Below are 24,073 nucleotides of genomic sequence, written 5' to 3' on the forward strand. Positions count from 1 at the left end.
GATCCAGTGTTACTGTAGAAACTGGCCACCAGCTTCTTTTGTAGCTAGCAGCTGTCATGGTGTGGTTACAGCCAAAGCATGTCACTCCTGCAGTGTCTGCAGGCTCTGGAGTTTGTTTCTGCTTCTGAATCCTCTGTGCTACAGCTTGGAGATTAATTCTGCAGCTTCTATCAAAATGTGTTAAGGTATTTCTGAATTGTATCTAATTTTAGAACCATTCTTGATTAATATTCGATGTTCTTTCCAGGTTTCATTTTCCTTCACCAATACTTCAAGACACAGAAGAGCTGGTAAAGGCATTGCCATGAAACCTAACTTGAAGCAATGGAAACAACTCATGCTGTTTGGGATCTTTGCATGGGGTCTCCTTTTTCTGGTGATATTCATCTATTTTACAGATAGCAACACTGCTGAACCAGTTCCGAGTTCCTTTTCTTACATTGAAACTAAGAGGCTTCTGCCCCTTCAGGGCAAGCAGAGAGTCATCATGGGAGCCATTCATGATCCATCATTCTCTGAAAACATTGATGGGAATGAGGTACTTCTTAATGAAGATCTCTTAGGTCCTTTTAAATCGGGGACTGGAAGTATTAAGAAATGGACCGACTTGGAAGATGCCTTTAGAAATGAAGATGAGTTTTTTCCATCCCAGATAGGAAGAAAATCAAAAAGTGCTTTCTACCAAGTGAATGACAATTATTTATTTGCTGCTGGTCAGCCTCGGTCACACAACCACCTTCAAGAGATAGCAAAATTAATCTCAGCTGATGAGGATAATCCAAAAGTAAATATTTTACAGAACAACTGGAGCCATCAGAGAAGAATGAGGAGAAGGAGCACAAAGCACAGGAGAAGCCAGATGCTTGATGAATCTGATGACTGGGATGGGCTATATTCCACAATGTCAAAATCCTTTCTTTACAAGCTTTGGAAAGGGGATGTCTCTTCCAAGATGCTAAACCCTCGACTGCAGAAAGCAATGAAAGATTATTTGAGCACCAATAAGCATGGGGTGCGGTTCAAGGGGAAACGAAACTCTAAGTTGACAGGAGACCAGCTATTCTGTGAGCTAAAAGAAAGGGTGAATGTGAAAACAATAGATGGCAAGGAGGCTCCCTTCTCCACACTTGGATGGGAAAAGCACGTTCCCCAAATTCCACTGGGCAAATTATATACACATGGCTTTGGGAGCTGTGCCGTAGTTATGTCTGCTGGTGCAATACTGAACTCCTCTCTAGGGGATGAAATAGGTGGGTGAAATGCATCTATTCATGTGCATATGTATGTACATGTGTGTGTGTATGTTTGTCTTTCAAAGGGTTCATTCTTCTCAGGCATAGGTCTGTAAAGTCTGGTTCTTCTCTCTCACCAGCATTATATGAATATGAGCTTGTGGACTTCAGTGAAGCTATTCCCTTTCGTGACAATATAACTGAAAGGAGAATCAGGCCTGAAGTCATAATTTGATTTAAAGGAAACAAGGATGCCAACTTATCATATTACAGTTTGTAGCATAAAGGAAACACTGGTTTCATCAGATCTGCCATATTTGACATTTTGCTGCAGTATGTATTTCTTCAGCAGGTTAAGAGCCATGTTCAGGTTTTATTCTGCAAAGCTGTGTTACACCTGTCTGTGTTTTGTGGTGGCTCCTAGAGAAACTGTTTGTTATATTGCTGTCCCAGAATGAACTTTGTCTCCCTGCCAAGAAGCAGCAGAGCATCCTCTTCACCTCTTGCATGTTTATTGTTCACAGACGTAGAATTCAGACCCTTGAGTAGTTTCATACGCTGATGTCAAGTCCCCTGACCTCTTTTCCAAGAGTGAATTTAAATGATTTCAAGTATCTCTGCCCATTGTTTTTCCATGGCTGCACTGAGTCAGTGAGGTTACAGGTGTGCTTAGATGTCAGTGTCACACAGAATTCCCTACTTCAAGGTGGGATTTTTTTGGTAGCTATTCAGAAAAGGATTGTGGAGCCATAAAACTAATCCAGGTCAGTCTTATTTTCAGTTTTCAAGAACGAGTGCTGCTACTCATGTTAACATCTCAGTAGTTTTTCGTTTTAGTAGTACACGTGCAGTATGCTAAAAGCACTAAAAGAAGGATGAAATGTATGTCTCAGACTTGCTTCTGGAGCAAGAAGAGATATCTCCTTCCGTTCTCTACAAAAACCTTTTGATGTTCACTCATTAATCCTCCTACCTTCCAGGACTTCACATCCCAGTACTTGCTTCATGGCACTGTATCATCTCTTTGACACAGATGGGGTTCCTTTAAATCTCTGGAATGTATTAGAGCTGCTATCATTATCAAACTAATAAGCTTCCAGCAGAGCATGGGTGCCTGGCCAGCCTGCAGCTAAAATCACACCAGGGCAGGCCCCAATTTCACAGGGAGCCTCACCGGTTCAGAAACCTTTGGGGTTAAAAAGCTTAACAGTTCCTTCCTTCTCCAGTGTGTTATCTTGATTGAAACAAAATCTTCTGTCAGTGTTCCCCAGTACACCCGGTTTACACCAGTATGGATTAGTGCTGTACTGGGGAATCCATAGCACATTGTGACATATTTGCATAATTACATGTTACAGCATGTGCCATGGCATATTTGCATATGCGGGTGCAGCCGGGGTGTGGGTGTTGGTGCTTGGCGTGGTACCTGGAGCCTGTGTGCTCCTGTGTATACACAGTTTCTCAGGAGCACTCTGGGCACAGAAAGCTTATGCTGTTCTCTGAGGAAGAGCTTTTGATTTAATTGGGAAATTGTCATCTGATGCTGCCTGAAGGGAAGAGATGGTGTTTAGTAAGGCCTACAAAGAAGTTTCAGGTTTCTTCCTACCTGTTGTACAGGATGGTGCGTGAGGCAGCAGGAGTCACAGGCTGGGCCTGTTTAGCCTGGAGAAGGGAAGACCGAGGGGGGATCTGACCAGTGCGGACAAATACCATAAGGGCGAGTGCCAAGAGGACAGAGCCAGGCTTTTTTCAGTGGCGTACAGTGACAGGACAAGGGGCAACACAAACTGCAACACAGAAAGTTCCACCTGAACGTGAGGAAGAACTCCTTTACCTTGAGGGTGACGGAGCCCTGGGACAGGCTGCCCAGAGGGGCTGTGCAGTCTCTTTCTCTGGGGACATTCAAAACCCGCCTGGACACGACTCTGTGCAACCTGCTGTGGGTGACCCTGCTGTAGCAGGGGCTTGGACTGGGTGATCTGCAGAGATGCCTTCCAACCCTGACCTTCCTGTGATTCTGTCACAGAAGGTTTTTTCTAAGTGTTTTCCAGGACACTGACAGGTACTTGTGACTGAGCAGAGAATTTGGCCCACAACTGGGGGCTAGGAGGGGCGCCATCTGGTTGCTTACAGCCATCCCAGCATGGCCTGGTGCAAACATACGGATCTTAGTGGTCAGTGCGGCTCCTGGGAAGTGCTGATATACTGGAGACGTTGTGCCAGTGTTTCCCCACTTAAAATGGAAAATGGAAGTTCCAGCATCTGTTTGTATTATTATTCTCATGGGGAGGAAGTTACGCTTCCCCTGCAGAGTTCAGACAGTACGTGTTTACAGCTGAGCTCTTGGCTGTGCCTTTCCACTCCTCCCTTCTAGTCCTTGAAAAAGGGAGAAGAGTCTGACCAGGAAAAGAAAGATCAGACTGTACAAAGTGCTCTTTTCCCCCTGTGCATGCACAGCTGTAGAAGAAGACTCTCCTCTCCCCGAGCTGGCACCAGGGCTACCAGCTCTTGGTTGAAAATGCAAGTCAACCTGCCAGTTCGGAGGTAACCACAGGCAGCTGTGGTGTGTCCGCAGAGGCACAGCAAAGTCAGCATCATGAGGCGGTGGGGAAAAAACACCCCATGTGTGAGTTCTGAGTTTTGAGCCATGGGCTGTACAGCCTTGGTTGGTGAAGTTGCTGCAGGCAAAAGGCTTTTAGTATTTATCCTCCCAAAAGAAAAAAACAGGCCTAAGAAGGCAGGAGCAGAGGACCTTTCTCTTCATAGGCCTTTAGCTCCCTCTTCTGTGTTCCTATCAGAAACACAGGCAGAAATATTAATTTTTGTTCTGCCTTTTGCCCTCCCCCCATTGTTCTTGAATTAAATTAGCTATGGAAATACCACATGGGTACAGCAAACACTCCCGTTGTGGTCATACTGTTTAATGGGAGACCCAATTATTTTGGCATCATCAGAAAGTAACAGGGATCTGTGATGAAACCCCAGACTTCTTATGGTTTTAAAGTGGATATCTCCAAATACTTAATAAGATTTAAATTAGTTGACTTAAAACCAGCTATTATCAGTGTTCAGCTGCATCCTGGTCATGTGTTTTATGGTGACAGAGAGGTTTTATATCTTGATATGAAGAACCAGCACGGGTAACGTTGGAAATACAGCACACTGTCTTTCAATTAGGTTGTGAACCATACAGTTCCCATTGCCTGACCCAATTCCCAGTTCTCAGACAACAGATTGACAAAAACTTGTCAAATACAGGTCCAAATTTATGTCCTTAAATTCATAAGCAGGTTTCAAGTATAAAGGACCTTTGTTTTTCTTTTCCTTCTCCAAAAATGTGGAGTACCAGCAGCTTCTATTGACTTCATGTTCTCTAGTTCCTACACAATTAAGAAGCTTATGTTTAGGCAGGTGAAGGCTAGGTGTTGAGGCTAGGGTTGTCCCTGCACAGGGACATAGAAAAAGTCTCCACTTCTTAGCTTCTGAAGAGTTGGGCTTGGTGGAGATATGGCAGAAATCTCTCTTTTCAGACACAGCATGTTCAAGCAAGCAAGTATCGTTGAGGCTGGACCGCTGGCTTTATGTCACACTATGTTTTCTTGTCTGGAGTACAAGAAATGTGGACTAAAGGTACGAAAGGATGGAAAATCCCAGTCTGATAGGAGCAGATCTGAACTCCATTGAAGCATGGTGGTTATCTATGGAAACTTCTGCCTCCTCCATCTTTCAGCTACATACAAACACTTTTGAAGTGATCAGGGAAAACCATCTGTATAAACTACCTATAGGTTAAGGCATTACATGCCTGTTTTGGCCTGAATCATATTCTCTGCTTCCATTGATAGAAGGGATAAAAGTAGACCAGGGCCTATTGACAGGGACAGTGCCTTTTGGGCTTTGAGATCCCCTTAAGAGAAGAACTGAAGGGTGATTATCTTTTATCCAGTGGAGGCTTGCCCATAGTGCCACCCTTGACTCGTACTTGACCTATAGCTGCTTTCTATTCTGCATGACTTGGAGGTCAACAGCTCGGGGGGGAGACTTTGACAGTTCAGCTCTGCTAGATCTTTGCTACCAAGGGAGATCCTCTGGTTTCTGTGTGTGCACAAGTTTGTGGACTGACTTCCCTACAGAGACTCTTTAAGACTTGTACTGACACTGAGAGTAAGTACACTGTATGATTAATAGGTTTAGGGTAGTCTGAGATTTTCAAGTATTATAAAAGCCTGTGAACCACAAGCTTAGAGTTAAGTTGTTATTTGTTCAAATGTGCAATTAGATATCCTTGCAATTAACATGCTTTTTCATGGAGTAATTCTGTGTAGATTTTGCAATACAAATAGCGAGCAATTATGTGTACTAATAACTTTCCCATACTAACTTTATTCAATTAAGAGAAATATTTAAGTATTGCAAGCTAAATTAATGAATGGATGATTCTGAACTTTTTTCCAGTGGATTTTGATAATGTTAATAACGTATGTAAGATGCAAGAGGATTTTTGTTTGCACATAGTAGAACATTTATCATTCTTAGAATATCAAGATTAGGAATGTGTAAGTTTTACATTCGTTTAGATAATTTGTTTTATTTTACTGTTTTATGTTACTAAGAAAAACAAATTACTCCTTCATTTATGCACCTAGATTCTCATGATGCCGTTCTAAGATTTAATTCTGCTCCAACACGTGGCTATGAAAAAGATGTTGGAAATAAAACAACCATGCGGATCATTAACTCTCAGGTAGGATCTTCCTTTTGTGAATTCAAATCAATGTCATTTCTGTACAGTAAATTAATAACTTCTGAGAAAGTGTTGAGTAATCTAGGAAACAGCTAGTGATTTAAGAGTCATGACGTAGAGCAGGTAAAAGCTCTCCCTTACAGGAATGTTCACACTGCTGTCAGTGTGGAGTGATTGCAGCAGTTACTTGATATCCTTGCTTCAGAAGAATTGGTCTGTAAAGTTTCTCCTCTGTCCTACATCGGTAAAGACTCTGCAGGATGCCAGAGCCATCAGTACAGAAAACTTTCACCACACTGACTCAGGGTTCTTCATAAAACCTGAGCTGTGGGGATCCCAAAGCTCTTTTCTCATATTCTCTAGATCCCCAATTATTTCCTCACTGGAAGGCCAAAGAAATGGGAACTAAGTTTTCTTAATACAAAACTCTAGGCAAGTCAATTGTTCTTTAAAAATGTGGAAAGAACTAGTAAAAAACTTTAATGTACACTGGGTATTACACGTAAGATGGGTTTGTTCATCTGAATGGAAATGGAAAATGGGAATTTTTGCATATGGGTGTCAACAAATAATTGTGCATTGAGCTACAGTGACACCTTATGGTTGAGAGTAGTTTTTCAATTTTGAAAAAACTTGCCTGCACTCTGGTCTTGGGCAAACCAAGCTGCTTTCCTCTTTATGAAAGTGCAGCCAAAAACCAACAACAGAATTGCTGTAAAATTTTATGACTGATTGAAATGGTGAGTTTACTTAACACCAGTAGTATGGTTGGCAACGTAGCATGCTCTATACATACTGATTCTGGCTGAATGAGAGCAAAACCTTAATTTACTGTATTTCTTATGAATCAATTTCTTATTCTTTGAGGATGCCCATGCAAATTCCATCCTTGGTGGGTGTGTTCTCTGTGTGTTTAAGTTCATGTTCTTTGCTACCAGAGAGAGGATTGTTCACTGTTATTCCCTTCACACTCATTTTTTAGCTCTTTTGAGGCTGCAAGGACAGACTAGATCTTTGAAGTCATCTGGGTTAAATATGCCCCCTTTCGTTCGCTCAAGGGGAGAGAGCAGAAATACCTTACTCAGGCTTTAGTGCTGAAATTCATGTATCAAAGAACATTGATCTTAATGTCATTTATTTTACTTTTTGGGTTTTGTTGGGTCTTTTTCCTTATATTTGCCTGCTCTCTGTTTTACTGTTAGCCAAACATCCTGGTGCTGACCATGCCTGAACTTCTGTGCCAGGCAGGGAGGAGGGTTTAGAAACTTTTAGTTGACTAGTCTCAGTAGGCTCCCTGTAGGAGAAGAGAGAAATGCCTCTAGGGAGTGTTCTGAGCTTTGTTAGCTCCATAGTGAATTCAGAGGGACTAAACGGCTCAATTAGGCTGCTGTCCTGCTCTCCGCTGCTTGTGGCAAGCTGAGGTCCTCCTGGTTCCCGGAGCTGCTGCAGTACTCTCCCACTGGGGTGGTAACAGAGGGTCCCATGGTATTCTCTGCTGTGCTGTACATTGCTTGCTTTCCACAAGGCCTCTCAAGAAAACACAGGGCATGGCTAAAGTTCAGGGCAGGACAGCTCACACAGCTACCTCACAAATGTTCGTATTCCCACCACCTTTCTGCTCCTTCAAAGAAAGAGGTCAGAAGCCACCCATGATGCTCTGGCCACCTGCTGAGAAACTGGTCCTCCCATCTCCCAGAGTGAAATCTGCACAGGCCACTTAATAAAATTTGCTTTCCCTACCAGTACTGAAGATGGGTTACCCATACATGTTTACTGACTCTCCTTCCCTCCTTGCTGTTGGAAATTCCTGCATTCAGTTGATTAAAAGGCTGCTGTGGCCCTCTTCTTCCCTCATGTTCTCCACTGTGAAAGCCCAAAGGAGGTGAAGGAAACTGGTGCAGCCACAACAGATATTGTTATTCCAGAAGAAACTCATCTCATACATATGAATGCAGATTCACTAAGACTGAAATTTGTGTGGACAACACCTCCAAAGGGCTCTTGCTTACTGAAAGGCAAGTAAGAGCGCCTTTGTGTGATAACTGTGGAATTGAGCTTTTAAAAGCTTGACCTTTTGGTCTGTTTGCTCTATACTCTCAAAAAAGGAGTTTACATTCTCAGCGACAACTGCTCTGAGAAATGGAGTTGGGGATGTTGATGGCAGCACGACTAATTCTGTTCTTGTTGTAGAAGGCTGATGGAAAGTCATTAAGCTCAAAGTTTATGGTAGGAAGAATATTGCCATGGAAACAATATTATTTTTCTGAAGAAAAATACGCATAATCAAATGTGGCTCATTGGATCCTAAAGGGAAATGAAAATTAGTATGAATTTATTTGTCTGGAATGTTGATTAGTTTAACAGCTGGAGCCAGATTCATGCTGTTTCAACCAATGCTGAAATCATTCAGCTCAATCCTTCCTGAGATTGGATACACCAGGGATCAGAGAGATCTGGTTCGGCATGGAGGGTCTGGGAAGGGATGAGCCAGGAGGAATGAAGAGGAAACTTCCAGTGGGGCAGGAGGATCAGGCAGAGTAGCAGAGGTGGGAGGGACTTCTATGAGAGCAGTAGATCAGAGCAACGTGACTTCCAAAATAGCCCTATCATGTGCCTGTTCCTGGAATTGTTTTGCTAGGTATACCAGCTTTTACAGTCATGGTCTGTTTGCCTTTTTGGAGTTACTTAAAAAGAGACTGACTTGCTATTGAAATGAGAAATCAACCGAAGGCTACGGGGGTGGGGGCAGGCAGGGAAAGACGTTATCTTTGGGGGCTGTAGCCCTTCAAAGAAAGCTGCTCTGAGTCTAAAGAGGATCCTGCAGGCTGTCTGAAATACTGTAGCTTTCATTTTGAAGTTCCAGGATACACACTAATGTTGATAAACAGTTATGCAGCATCTCAAGTGGTCCCATCACATCCCTCACAGATGGAGAGTAATTCAGCATACTGCTACTTCAAACTGTCATGAATGTTTATGGCTAAGCTTTTTTTTTTTTTGTATTTTTTTAACAAAACAAGATGCTTAAAATGAACCAGAATTAAAGCAGGACAAACAGCAGCGTGAGGAGGAGTGTTCATTTTAAAGAAGGATGCCATTTGTCTTTATCCCACTTGCTTTTAATGCTGTGCCATTCTTTGCATCTGTGTTTGCAGATTCTCACCAATCCAAACCATCACTTTGTTGACAGCTCCTTGTACAAAGATGTTATCTTAGTAGCCTGGGATCCTGCTCCCTACTCTGCAAATCTGAATGTGGTAAGATGTCTGCTTGGACCTTCCTTCCCAATCACTCTGAAAACACTGAAGAAAATGAATGTATTTTGTACTGCAGTCTCCTGGTTCTCATTGATCACAATGAACCCCAAGTTCTGTCTTTATCTAAGGAGTGGGGAATACTATTTCTGCATGAATTGGTCAAAACTGGTTTATTGGTCCAAAGCTTTTTAGTAGCCAGCACTTGTACTGGAATGAACTGCTCTGAGATGCTAGGGTAAATGGATGATGGTGGGGTTTTTTGATAAAAGACTGCTGTTTTCACTTAACAATGAGTTTTCTGTCTTTCCCAAGGAGGGAATTTGCTAGATTTCAGGAAGTTTTATCAGGAATGGTGAAGAATTGCATCCATTTTTTCCCACCTTACCCTCTGCCTTCCCAGACAAAATAGAACACTTTAATGAAAACCTCTCTTGGCACCTTCCCCATTTCTCAGGCCTCCTCCCCACTATTCTTCCCTTTGTGTCCACTCCCCCACAGCCATCTGTGCCCTGCTGTCTGCCCCCTCACTGAGAGCAGCAGACATCCATCTGGTTGTCACTGGGGGAGTCTCTGCTTTGGCTGGTGCTGCAGCTCCAGTGGACCAGTTGATCTGACGGTTCTTGGCAGGGGGAGCTCGGGTCTGAGCAGGCTGCAAAGTAGAAAGTAAACTTCATCTGCTGAACTCCCTTAGCAACAGATGCCAGAGACTGCGTGCCTCCTACACAGGCTGATGTCAGCCTGTTCACGTGCTGCTGCTGCTTCCATCAGGGAGAGGGACGCTTTCAGAGGAAGGTTCACCCCCATGCCCGGGTCTTGTGTCAGGGCTCTTTGAACCCCTTGTTTAACATGGGCCTGTGAGGAGGAGATGGGGTTGGCTCGTCCTGCAGTGAGTTGCTTGTGGGGAGTCTGTGTATGGAGAAAGGCAACGGAACAGCCCAGAGTGAGGATTGGCTTTCTAGAAGAACCATCCACCAATGCAGGCTGCTTTGCTACCTTTGGTTGTGTTCTGAAGCACCCAAATGAAGCTAGTTCACATTATTGTACAGGTAGTGTTCAAAACACATTTGATACTATAAGATTAAAAGAATTCTTACCTTTTTTTCCTCCCAGTGGTATAAGAAGCCAGACTACAATCTGTTCACTCCGTACGTACAGCATCGCAGGAAGCATCCAAACCAGCCGTTTTACATTCTCCATCCAAAGTTTATATGGCAGCTGTGGGACATCATACAGGAGAACACTAAAGAGAAAATACAACCCAATCCTCCTTCTTCAGGTTTTATTGGTAGGTGTATCAAAGATGGGCTCAGTAGACATGATAGATTAAAATAAAATTTAGAAGTTGTAAATGTGTATATTGCATGAGGATCAAGTCCGTAAACATATACTGTTTGTTCTTGGTGCTCTATACGGAAACAATGGCTAGCTAAAACACACAGTATGAGAGCTAGAAAATAATTGGGTAAATTTAATGTTCTGCTTTCTTGCCCTTTACATCGATTTATAAAACATATGTAGATCTGTGAGAAATTTGTATTATTCCGTGTTAATTTATCTGTTGAGAACCTGCTCAACTCTGAAGTGCTTTGTTGGGATCACAGAGCAGAGATGCATCAGACAAGTGAAAGCATATGACAGATCATAGAGAGAGGATGAAATCACTGGCAGGCCAAGCTGTATTTCCCACACAGATCAAGGAATGGGATTTCCCATGCCAAGTCATGGCTTCCAGTGCTCAATCTGTAAGCACCCAAAGCATCCCTTTTCTTTCTTACACTTGAAGGAGCAGAGTTTCACTGTATTTTTTTGTCCTTCCGTAGTATTTCTTGGGGGATATTTGGCACTGTGCCCACAGTTCATACAGCATAACGACTTATCTGATGTATAGCAGGTCCTGATTGTGAATGTCTGGTGGATGCAAATAATCAAGAGTAGCAAGGCTGAGTCAGGGTCTTCCTTACTCATGCTTCTAAAGGCACAGAGAGCCATAGAACTCCAAATGCTGTCTTCTGTTTGGAAACTCCATCCTTTCCTCTTTGACATGGTAATATTAGTCTATGTATTTGCTGCTGTCAGAAAATGCTTTTTTTTTTATTCTTTCTATCTGAAACTGCAAGCAAAGATACCTGGTATTGCGTCTGACATCGGAAAAATAGTTCTGAGCACTTATCTTGGGCTCTGTGTGCAGTAGTGGCATCCCAGGATATGGTGGAGCCAACCAAAGGCCTTAGGGAGGGTGCTGAAGCTCTCAGAGGGCTGACATGAAGGTGTCTAGGGGATGCTCATCTATGACCTGAGTGGGTTGAACTTACCTGGAGCATGAGTGGAAAGAAGAGGAAGGTTTGTATGTTAGAGGAAGCTGGTTTGACAGTTGTTTAATTCTTGAAGTGAAATTTTTGGAACCTGCTTGTAAAAATTCATAAGGAGAAGACTACTCTTGTGGAATGATCTCACCAGCTGCATTCACATTTTGCAAAAGCATTTCGTGGAGTCTGAAGTTGATAAAAATAGGTTAACAGCTGCTGATAGTAAGAATAGTAAAGAGCATCACTGTGCTGTCAATCTGTACTTCTACCATATGTAAGAAATACTTCTAAAGCTTTCTTTGAAGAAGTGGAGTTAATTTCACTATAAGAATAGAACGGTAATCTTCAACGTCAAATCTAAATGTCCCTGACAAAAAATACCCTTCAAGCAGAGAAAGCTTTGAAAATATCAATCATTAAACAAGCAAAAACATTAACAATAAAAGCTGTACAGATAAATGTACTCTGTGTGTACAAATGCAAATTTGACTCTTTCTCCTCTAATGGGAATTTTATGCTTAGACATTTTGGTAATACTATTATTAGCTTGAAGAAAACCATACAGTAAGACAAGCTTATTGGGAGTCATATCCACCTCATTTGATAACTAGCTGCTGTTCTGAGAGATGCATTTTAAATATTTTATTGGGGAGAGGCTTCCTATTTTGGTAAACTTACGCCTATGCATTACACATGTAATATAAACTGGGAGACAGCACAGAAAAGGCTGGACATAAAGTGCAAGATAAAGTGTAAAAAATATAATGCAGCTTGGCAGAAAACTGAAAAGTCATGTTGGTGTTCCAATCAGGTCTCTCTCAACAACTCAAGCAGCAAATAATCCAGTTGGAACTGAAGCTGGCAGGCACAACCGAGTGCACCTATATGAAAGGCTTATCCTGAATACTGAGCTTCTACCTGATTCTTATAAAATCTATGAAGTTTTTTTCTGTATAATTAATAGAAAGAATGGGTAAGTGATGGCCATCATAAAATATGGGCGTCTTGATTTCAAGAACATATGAGAAGATGGTTTGTTAAATGGCCATGCTGCTCATACCATTGTGCTCAAAACAGCTGTGTGAAGGAAAATAGGCTGTTGTTAAACAGAGGGTCTGAAGTTTCACCGAGGGACTTGTATCCCTGAATCTGAGCTCTTTATAGCATGGACCATAGTGATTCTAATCACTTTATTAGAATAATTTGTTGTTAGTCTGTGTGCATATAGCATGGACCATAGTGGTTCTAATCAGTTCATTAGAGTAACTTATTGCAAGTCTGTGTGCAATGCTGTGCAATTAGAACAAATGCAGGCTCTGTGCAAGGACCTAGTTTGTCCATATTTACACCAGCAGAAGGTCAGGGAGCTCTCTGTGAGCTGCAGCTACTTGTGGAAGAAGAGCAGTAGTTCCTCAAATCATTGTTGCTGCCAGTAGCATGGAAAAGGTAAAAAAAAAAACAATAAAATTTTCTAGATCAAGTGAAGCATTTTGTTTCAAGCTATTTAACTCTCTATAGCCCCAGTTTACAAAATTGGATAAGTGTATAAATTAAAACATGAAAACATCAGACTTGCCTTTCAGGAATGTCAGGAATGTTTTAGGGTAGCGGTAGCCTGTTTCTTCAGTAATTACATTTTTCACCTGACAATTGTATCTATTTCTGCTGCTTAGCAGTATTTATAAGAAACAAGAGTCTTCCAAAAGGGAGGATGCTTCGTGGAACTGCAGCAGTGAGTCAGCATCCTTCAGCAGTGATTGATGTCAGGGAAATCTTTTAACATTGTTATAATAGCTGTATTAAAGTACTTAATTCACAATATTATTAATTTTTTTTCTCTTGCAAAAGGGGCAAGTGGGTCGTTTGTGGGGAAGAGGTAGTCTCACGTGCTGTGACTTCAGGGGAATGAGAGAGTGAGAAGAGGTAGGACCTTTTCCTGGTTGCTCCACCGCGTGGGAGCTAGGGAGGAAAACACTTTCTGCACTTCCTTTGGGGTATGGGATACCCTGTCTTGGCATAACTCTCTCCTGGAGCCCCTGGCTCCCCAAAACCCTGTGTACATTAGCTCTGCACCAGCATGTTGCTGATGAGAGGCAACAGCACTGTGATATCTGATGGCTGGGGTAAGGGAATGTCCCAGCTGTAGAGGAGTGGAGAGGAGAGGATGGGGAGAGAAGTGTGGCACAGAGCAGGATTGCTTATGCTCTACAGGTTGTGTACAAACTGAGGCACAAGTCTTGAACGCTTCAGTAATACCGCATTTTGTGTACATTCACATACAGTTTGAAACATTTTAAACATGTCAGTGCTTCCAGCCACTTCTGAAATGGTTACACACAGCACGCATACACTATGGAGGTCTAAAACCAGGTCAGATGAATACTACCCAACATAGACGAGCTTCCTTTAAGAACAGAGTTTCTCTGTTCTGCTCCATCTGGTTCTAAACTGTAGATGTTGCTGTCTTTGGTTTTCGTTTAAGTAGCATGTCAGCTCACGGCATCCCATCCGTCACTGGTGCCAGGCTGCACCTTAACAACCTACACACACAGACCCACATCTGACCACAGTCTTTTCGGCTAAATTTGTTATCACTTTGACATTGTTTTCTATCCAACCTGTTGATGGGTGTAAATTCAGGACATTGCTGAAAGTAGGCTGAACTCATTGCCTTCCAGGTTGCATCCCGTTTGTTAGGTGTTACTTCTGGAGGTGTAATGTCTAGGAAGGATTAACTTGGTACAGACAAGTGTTACCTCTTCACTTCCTATAATACAGTTTTCACTGTGAAATATGAACGGTCTTCCTCCCCATTTTCTGAACATATGAAAGCTCAGGTTTTAGTTGAGTCTGATAATGAATAAATTGCCTGTCTCTATTTTTACCATTCTGCTATAAGAAAACTGTTTCTATAACTTCCTTGGAAGAATGTGTAAACAATCTAGTTCTGACCTTACATTTTTGTCACCTGAAGACCAAGACGGTAACTGCTTTCTTGAGTTTCTCAAGAGCAGCATTCTGTGTGCATTGGAAGGGATGGTACATTAGCATTAGGAAAGTTTGAAGGCTTGTTAATAATGTCTAGGTTATAGACAAGCTTTTCTATAAAGATTTTGCTTCTGTCTGTTGTTTACTAACTGGATTTTCTATTAATTCCTACTTACTATAGTCCGTCAGTACATTTTGTTAGCTTACCTCTTAAGAGGTGATTTTACTTGAAATCCACATTTATATGCCCCTTATATACTCAGCAGCTTATATCTTTTTAAAAAGCTATATAAAAGCTCTTACTGTCTTTTTATTTTTTTACTCCCAAATCAAAACATGACCTGTGTAGATTTTTACATTTTACGTTGTCTGTGTAGGTGGTAATCTGCCGCGTGTTGTAGCTTTTAAGTGTCACATATGAACCACTAAACGCAAAGTTATAATTAAGCCCAGATTACTTTATTGTTGCTAGAAAGAAAGACTCGTTTGAGGCTTTACAGTTGACATTACAGATTTAAGTTATGCATCGTTAATAGTTGATAACGTTATTTTAATCTTCATTTGCATGCATCGAGACAATAGCACAAGCAAGACTATCATTACACTGCGACATCGTCAGATCATTGTATGACTAAGAACTGAAATTTAAAATGGCTTCAGAGAGCACGTTGAGTAGAAGGATGCAGCTGATCTCCAGCTCTGCTTACAAAAAATACGCTTGGATGAACTGAAAGAAACAATTTGACATACCAAGAGTTGCCTTTATTACTGTTACTTACTCTGCTATTCGCCAGCAGTTGGTAAAGGAACAGAACAGTGCTTACTCTTTCCAGCCCAACTTTGTTCAGGTATTATCACACAAATAAATAATACCTCCAAAGACGTAAGGTTGAAATTCTTCTTGCTCTAATAAAAAGCACTCTAAAATTTAAGCATCTCCAACTTCCTGAAATACAGAGATAAAAGAGCAAACTCTTCTCTTACAGCACCCCAGATCACTCAAAAATCTTTACTATCATAGTGTATCACCCAGATTTGAATAATGCATTTAAAATTATATGATATTACTGGCCAGCATTTTCCAGTCTACGCTCATATTACAGAATATATTATTGGGATTAACATATAGCTTTTTGCGTTCAACATTAAGTGATAAATATGTCATTTTATAGGTCCACTATATAATGTGAGTTCTGTACATCAAAGATGACAAGTATTGCACAATTTATTAAGCTTAGGCACAGGGCCATTTGGTGACAGTTACATTTCTTTATTATCTGGTTTTCTTGTGCTTGGTATTTGTCATAGTTCATGAACTAAACAGGTAAAAGAAAAAATTTTTAGAAATACAGTATTTTAAAAGGCAGAACTACTTTTACTATCTCTTCCAATGAACAACTGAGGCAGATTTGGCCCAGTTTCAAGGGGTGACAGATTTTCTTGTGGGACCTGAAATGCAATCAGGAGAGACTATAGTAGACTGACACATAGAAGACTGTACATTCTAAATGCTTTATGATTATTCATAATGCTTTCAAGTGCACTGATTATCAAACATAAACTTACTAGTGTGTCTGGCTAAATTGTTTTCTGTAACTAAATTTGTGGTGTGTGTGAAATGAGACACATTATGAGTATAATAATCACATTATATGTATTTAAACGTTTTCAGTATCTCTTACATTTTGTTGAAATGAAGCTGAGTTCTTGCTGAATGTTTGAATTACACTTATTATTCTAGATGCTTTCATACAGAATCTGTTGTATTCAGGTATATTAAACTATATTTTATTTACTTGCAAACTAGAGAACATTATTTTTAAATTAGTGTGCTCACCGCAAAGCCTAATTGTACTGTACAAGGGATGCATGCTGGAAATTCAAAACCTCTTGAGTCATTACAATTGCGAAGAACAAGTTGAAAAACATTTTCTCCTTTTGATTAGAATCCAGATTATATGTTCATTTGTATAAATCATCAATGCAAGGAATTTAATTTTAATTTAATTCTGAGTTAAATATTTTCAGAGCAGATTGTAAAAGCTCAGGAGTTTATTTGTGCCAATTGGACTGAGTTTAAGCCATACCCAACATTCCCTGACACCATAGATATCTGCCAAATAAGGGGAAAAAGTAACACATCTTTCTAAGGATTCTGAAATACTAATATTTTGAATATTTATATTCAAATATATATTCACATATATAATAAATATTATAAATAATTTTTAGAGTATTTGAATATAATATTTTTAAATATATAATATTTTATTAGCATCTAATATTCTACTGTTATAACAAACTTGCAGGTTGACTGTTTCTCTAACAGCCACATCATTTCTTTGGGAAAATATTTTTAAAAGAATATTCTATGCTCACAATCCTTTTGGTTTTGGTTGTTTTTTTTTTTGTCCAGTGTGGTATCCAGGAACATTGCCATTCACCTATAAAACATTCATAAAGCACAGATTTGAATGATCTACTATAAAACAACTTTTCTGCACACAGGCAGAATTATTTTCCATTTTTCCATTTTCATAGTTGTAATCCAAATGGGACTTTCAAAAATCCAGCAAGGGTATTAGAATTAGAGTGGCCTATGCAGAAACACCTTCAGCTGTGATTTTGAGTGTATGGTTGCACCAGTCATAGTTGCCAAAGCTAAAATCATGCCAGATATCCTGACTTTTTCATTGCTGTGAAATTTAGATTGGATATTTAAGCTCTAAAAGTTTTAAAGGTTAAACATCAGATCTGGAAGAGACCAAGTCTGATGGTCGTTTTCACATGGGCTTGCTGGTTTCAGAGTCATGCCTACAGTATGAGTTGCGCATGCTTCAGTAAACTTCTGGAAAGATTCAACAGCTCCATTCCCATCCTTGGAGTTATGCAGTACTGGGCTGGACAGGCCCGCAAGCGACCTGGTCTGACTTCAGAGTTGTCCCTGCTCTGAGGGGACTCTGAACTGCCCGTACAATTCCCTCCAGACCCCCTCCACAGATCTCACGGCAATGTCATGACTCAGACAAATGGCAACATTTCTGCTGGTTTGTAGTGGAGTTTAACGGGTTCTTGACCAGATTCCCTAGGCACAGTAATAATACTGCTACTACTAGATTAAACCAATTAATCTAGTTAACCTAGTTTTTACAAGCTTTTTTAGGGCCCACTAATGAAAAGCAGACTTTGTGCTGTGCCCCATGGACTTCTCTCGGCATTCTTTCTAAGGAGTACTTCACCCTTTATTGATGTTTGCATGCTATAGATAGCCTATCGGCTTTCCCTTTCACTTTGTAGTTTTTCCTAAGCTGTGCATGTCCTCTTGCCTTCCCTAAATACTTTGTAATTCACTGCCTTCACTCCTATTCCTGTAACTTAATCCTTATGAGTGTAAAAAACCAACCAAACAACAACCATCTCCTCTCAGCTTAATCATTGCACGTAAAATTTACTTCTCTTTATGGTCCATGGCTAAGTCAGTCGGAGAACAGGACTCATGACATCTAGCTTTAGCTGTCTCCAGTGCAGGTACGTATTTGTGTTAGTCAGCCTCAGACTTAGTAGAGCAAAAAATGGGCACCTCTTAAGACCTGTGTTCCCTTCTACATGTGAAATTTTCGTCCCATACTGGGAGTGCAGGTAGAACTTACGCAGTACAGGTATCGATGCAGCCGCTCAGGCTTTCTCTACAGTCAACAGAAAGAAACAGGAACTTTTGGGGTATGACTTGTATGATCCGGTTTTAAATGTCTACTCTGGGATGAGTAGACATGTACGGCTTCCTAAAGGTGCCCACTTTCTTGTACTGACAGCAAAGGAGCCTGTGATACCTATCTCAGGTGTGGGTAACTGCACCAGTGGGCACATTTGGTCAGGTGAATTACACCTTGTTTTCCTTTCTTCTCACAGTGCTCCTGGAAAAGCCAATTATATTATTTTTTTACAAAGCTCCAAAAGCTTCTGACCTAGGAGAGTGGAGGAGAAGGTGCCTGATAGCAAGAGCCAGACTCGTACTTTCAGTTTCTGCCTAGTCACTAGAGAGGAACACTTACTGGGAACAATTCATCCCATCCTAAAGTAGGCATCTAAAATAAGTCAGATGAATTGTGCCCTAGAAATGCCCATCTCCTGCATTGTCTATAAAGAGTGCTTGAGACCAGCTAGGTCAGAGATGGGCATGAACATCTCAGCAAGATTAATTCTGTCCAGACTATAAAGTGCTGGGACAATGACCATCTCATCATGCTCATTAATGTCTCCTTAGGTCATGTGTAAGCCAATCTGCTGTTTTATAAGTAGTAATTGTGCATTGACTGGAAACTAACTTAAGGACTGTGAGCAAAGACAAATATTGAAGTGTATCATATGGAAATTCTTCACCCTACAGGCTATCAAACAGTGTAGTTTTCATTCATACCGGTGCTGATGATCAAGGAGAAGTGCTGAGATGTGAAACAAATTTGCAGATAATATTGAATTGGGCAGTGATGTGAAAAGTACATGGCCAAAATAAGTAGATAGGCATGTACTCTGCAGGCAATACAGGGAAAGGAACTAAACAAGTGACACTTGGAAACTACAGGTTAATACATGCGGGAGGAAACATGAAGAGATTCAGCCGCAGAAGAGAAACCTGGGAAGCGCTAATACAGAAAGAGCTGTGTAAAGATAACAAAACGGGAAACAATGTAGGACGACTCAGAGTAGACTGGCAAGCAAAACAGGTTAACGGAAGCAAGATCAAGTCAGTAAGCAGTCAGGTGCATACCTTTTTTTATCTTTGAGATTGCATCCAAAGCATGAAGCTTCAATTGTAATGTAACAAATATTCTGGGGATCATGTAAGTGCCAAAAAGCTACTGGTAGTTTCAAAAAAATGTTAAGATCAGTGAAGGTAACTGGAGGAGAGAAGGGAAGATGGAAAAACTGAGTTGTGAGGTAGATGAAAATACGGACAGCTTGGCACACTTATACTTGCTGGATACTGATGTCAGTAACTCACTGCAATGTTAATACCAAGCAAATAGAGAAACTGAGTGAAAGAGTGATGCTATAAAATATGGGCTGGAACATGAGACCCGTAGCCCAGGGAGATCCGTTGGCAGCCCTATTCTAGGGACTTAAGAAAAACAAGCCAGACATGGCATTAGAAAGTAAATAGTATAAAAACTGGATATATCCTAATCCATGGACTGATTTAAATGTCCTCATGGTCTAAACTGTTGCTGTTCTTTTAAAGATGCTCCAAATAATGTTTTTTGTAAACTTACATGGCAGTAATAGCTCTACAACACTAGGGCTGTCCCCTGTGGAGGGGCATTCACATCCTCTAATGCACAAGACAGAAATGAACCCATTTTTTCCCCTGTTTTAGTGAGGACTGTGTTCATACAAAGAAAACAGCTTATTTTCCAAAAAGACTTATCTTTTTTTTCCCCCTCTCCCCTTTTTTTAATAATACTATACTACCTTCTGTTTTTGAATGAAACAGCAGGAGCATATATTTCCAAGGGACAGTCTGGGGGCTGCGGAGGGACCTACCTCCTCATGTTCATGTAGACTGAGTGTGTAATCCTGCATGCCCAGGGATCTCACCCATAGGTGGTTGGGATGGGGGCGATGGTTGTACTGCACTGTTGGTCTCTTTGTCTGTAGTGTTAGGGGTGCTAAAGGACAAAAAGTCTGGCACTGACCATGGGTTTTCCCCAGAGTAGTGTTTGAGCATTTGACACGTGCACTGGGTCTGGAAGTCTCTGGAGCACTCCCTTTTCCACCAGTACAGGTAAGCCTTTAGCCCAAGGACACCTCTGTATGTGGTAATCTCTAGTCATCGTTCAAGCTCATCTTTCAGTTTGTTGACCCTAGACTTCAACACAAAGATGTGCTGTAAATTAGCTGTTACCACTCAGAAACTAGCCTGTTAAGTCACTGTCTTTCCTCCCATGAAACATTATTGCCTAGCATGAGCAAAAGCTTGAGTGGACTATCAAAAAATAAGTTATTTATGAGCAACCTAATATGAAATCACAAGACAATGACTGGATGGACAAGACAGGAAAGGCAAGAAGCTAAACTAGATTGCCCAGCGTGCCTTTTAGATTGATTCTGGAGGACGTTGATCTCCCTAACACTCTACCGCTTCTAAGTGCTCCATTAACTAATTTACAGGAAAATCAATGATAATGCTTAAAATTTTGTCATTATTGAACCATACCTGCAGTGATGTGGCCATCTTTACTGTTATTAAGGAAATTATGAGAGTCCCAATTTTTGTTCTTGACAGTTTTCCTATTCCACAAATGGCAACTCCCTTTGTTAATTTCAAGGTTAGCTGAGTAATATGGCAGTGAAATGAAACACACTCCAGTTAAGGCTTGTACTTTCCATCAGGGCCAGTTTTCCTAAGACATTGGTGCTGCAGCTTTTGAAACTGGCTCCAGGCTTGGTTCGGGGTGCAGGAGAGAAGTCACTTTACTGTCTTTTTCTGGACGTGGTTCATTATTGCACACGTTCCCACCATCCGTCCTCTGATTCAGCTGGATAACGGTTACCTTGGAGTGACAGGTGTGCTCTCCATCAGTGGAGGAGGGACGCTGGCAGTGGAAAAGCTGACGAAAGCATTTGTAAAACTGAAACAACAAACAAACAATTCTAGCCATAGTTGCTAGGCAGGCTGAAGTTTAGAGCATCTCTGTAACAGCTTGGAGGCAGGGAAACATGGTTTATTAAGCTCACACTTTTTGCTCAAATAGGGATTAAGTATTTTTTCACTGTGAATCTGTGTTTCTTGCTGCTTGAGACTAAAGTTCACTTAAATTTGTGGACTTTTCCTTAGAAACTGATATGCTTAGCTTTTCTGAGACCATAGACTGTAGAGTGTAAAGCTGTAGAACAATCTAAAACATTTTCAGAACCTTTCATTTATGCTAAAAGAAGATTTAATCACAGAAGTAATTGGTTTTCAGTTACTTCACACATCAGGCAGGGAAAAATCATTTTGATAATCTAATGATACACAGCAGGGAGAACATAAGGTTCTTTTCATTAGCAAGCCATTGAAATCTCTGTGTTCCCGAACTGCAAACTAAACTTCAGAAAATGGCTTTGCTTAATTAATGAACCAAACTAATTTTTTATGTTAATACATTTCACTTGTGAGAGCTACCCAAAACACCTTTGATGCTTTATGATTCTAAAGCTGTTGTATAGAAAAAAACAATTCCATCAGATCTCATTGGTAAGTGCAAAGTGAGCAGAATTATACAGCTGTCTCCTCTGAGAACTGACAGTCATTTTCAACGGGTAGGGATACCAGCAGCGCAACAAGTACTTCCACACATTTTCTACATATTTTTAAGTGAAACAGAAAAAGGCTCCCGGAAGCTGTGATTGATGTGAAAAGTATTGCAGTTGATTAATATGTGGTATTACTCCCTTTGAAAATGTTGCAGTTGCAACAGCAAGATTTCTCATTTTAAAGCTACAAAGGCCTTCTGTTAGTATGGTTTTACAGTTGTGCTGCAGGAAAACAAAGGTTGCATAAGCCCACCTATCTTCCTCCTGAATCTGTCCTGGTCTTGTTTTGATCTTGAGCATGGGCTAAGGGGATTAACAGCATCTTAAGATCAAAGTGAAACTTTGCCTGGCTTTAAACAGGAAATTAATTTCCACATGGCCTTTTTTAGCCTCTGTTGACATTGCAAATGATAGTCTGCCATTGACATGTGGCAGGAAAAAATGGGTTGCTATTTTGTGGGTTCCTGCTTGCCGAGCAGGAGGTGGTCAGGGGCTTTTCCTCATAACAGCACTGCTCTAGGAAGGAATTCACCTTCCTCAGCCTCTCCTTGTGAAACTCTTCACCAAGCTGTCAGAAGCTGTGGAGTTTTGTGCCACCGCTACATGGCTGATGTTTCTTTATATGCCCTTCTGCATGTATTAGGCTGCCTTCTTGGTGTTGTCTTCCTGGAGAAGCAAGTGGATGGGAAAAGTGGAATTCATTCAATTCCAGACTAAGAAAGACCAACATTGTAATATGGTAGAGATGTTTCAGGGAGTACATTGATGCCCTAACATTGCCAATGATCTGAATGAACCACCCAAAAGTTGTCAAGGGAAGAAACATGGGTGACACTGGCCCATCTCTCTGTTCTTGTTTCCCTTTGCCATGGTGTACAAAAACGTAATGGGAGGTCAATCAGATTCTTCATAGCCTTGAAGATTAGTATGTGTGTAAATATATGCAAGACACAGATATCCAAAAGCATAGAGGAGGACAGAAGGGACATACCTGGATTTTTTTTATATCTCTTGTACATGGCAGATCAGAATTTAGCTGTGGAAGTGGTAGAAGTACCAAGAAGAGCTCCATAGAAAAACAGCTGCACTTGTGTATGTATGTGTTCTGTATTCTGCCAGCAAACGTAAAGACCTGAACTGTCCTGTTAACTAGCTTCAAGAATTGATAATATAAAAGAAAACCAAGAAAAATGATCAGCTGACTCAAAAAAATCAGCATGCAGCTGTATTAGGTCCCTGATTCTTGTGTGGGATGTTCAGTAGACAGGATAGGGTAAATGGGGGGAAGGTGGGAGAGAACAGTTTTCTCACTCGAGGAGGCTGATGGTGCTATGCAAGCCCTGTATAGGCTTTTTATTCTTTCCTTATGATTTTTGTCCTACCCTGTCAGCTCTGCAGGGATTGCAGTCTTTATGTATCAGGTACAAGTGAAAGCTGCTTTAATAAAAGGAACTACTACAACGCTTAATGATTTTACAGGAGTAATGCTTCAGGTGTGCAACAGCAAAGGAAAGCAGGAAAGAAAAACGGACTGGATGACTGCAGGGAAATTTCTGTGAGAAAGCTGAAATTTGGGGTTCACTTTTGTTTTCACTTTCTGTTCCAGGTATCCTCATCATGATGTCCATGTGTAATGAAGTACACGTGTACGAATACATCCCTTCAGTCCGACAGACTGACCTGTGTCACTACCATGAGCTCTACTATGATGCAGCTTGTACCTTAGGGGCCTACCACCCACTGCTCTATGAGAAGCTGTTGGTGCAGAGGATGAACAAAGGTTTGCAGGATGATTTGTATCGGAAGGGGAAAGTCATTTTGCCAGGGTTCAAAGCTGTCAAGTGCCCTGAGCGAAATAATTTCCCACACTTGTAGAAGACAGTCCTTCAGAAACAATGTGCAATAAGGTACTACTGTCGTACTATAAACAAGAGAATACTTGAAAAATGTATTGTAGACCAATCTAGTCTTGAGTCTATAAATTGTAATTAAGTAGCAGACATGAGAAATACTTCTTTTCTGAGCCTGAGTATTTATTACTGCTTTGCAAATAGTTAAAGAAAAAAAAAAAAGGCTTAGCTCATGAAAGGTGCAAAGGACATACTTAGGCAGAAATATAATGTATTGTTGTGGGTGTGACTGTAAGAATTTGTTGATGGTCTCTTATGCCACATATGCTAGACTGTAACTTTTTTTTAATGAACTTAAAATTTAAGTGTCAAACCTGGCATTGTGAAACAGCCTGTATTG

General features: G+C 40.9%; 2 protein-coding genes across 2 annotated transcripts in view; one reads left to right on the forward strand and one right to left on the reverse strand.

Moving 5' to 3' along the window:
* Positions 1-252: 252 nt before the first annotated feature.
* Positions 253-23,919, forward strand: ST6GAL2 (ST6 beta-galactoside alpha-2,6-sialyltransferase 2). Its single transcript, XM_037377969.1, has 5 exons — positions 253-1,250; positions 5,879-5,976; positions 9,132-9,233; positions 10,344-10,518; positions 23,430-23,919. The coding sequence occupies exons 1-5, from the start codon at positions 305-307 to the stop codon at positions 23,696-23,698; spliced, it is 1,590 nt and encodes a 529-aa protein (XP_037233866.1). The 5' UTR covers positions 253-304; the 3' UTR covers positions 23,699-23,919.
* Positions 16,820-24,073, reverse strand: part of LOC119143583 (pinopsin-like) — a 92,504-nt gene continuing 85,250 nt past the window's right edge. Inside the window, exon 5 of the mRNA XM_037377970.1 lies at positions 16,820-21,156. Within this exon, the coding sequence (XP_037233867.1) occupies positions 20,929-21,156 (228 nt within the window). The 3' untranslated portion in view covers positions 16,820-20,928. The remainder of the gene's footprint in view (positions 21,157-24,073) is intronic.

This window comes from Falco rusticolus, chromosome 2 (assembly GCF_015220075.1).
Source record: "Falco rusticolus isolate bFalRus1 chromosome 2, bFalRus1.pri, whole genome shotgun sequence".
NCBI classification, from domain to species: Eukaryota; Metazoa; Chordata; class Aves; order Falconiformes; family Falconidae; genus Falco; species Falco rusticolus.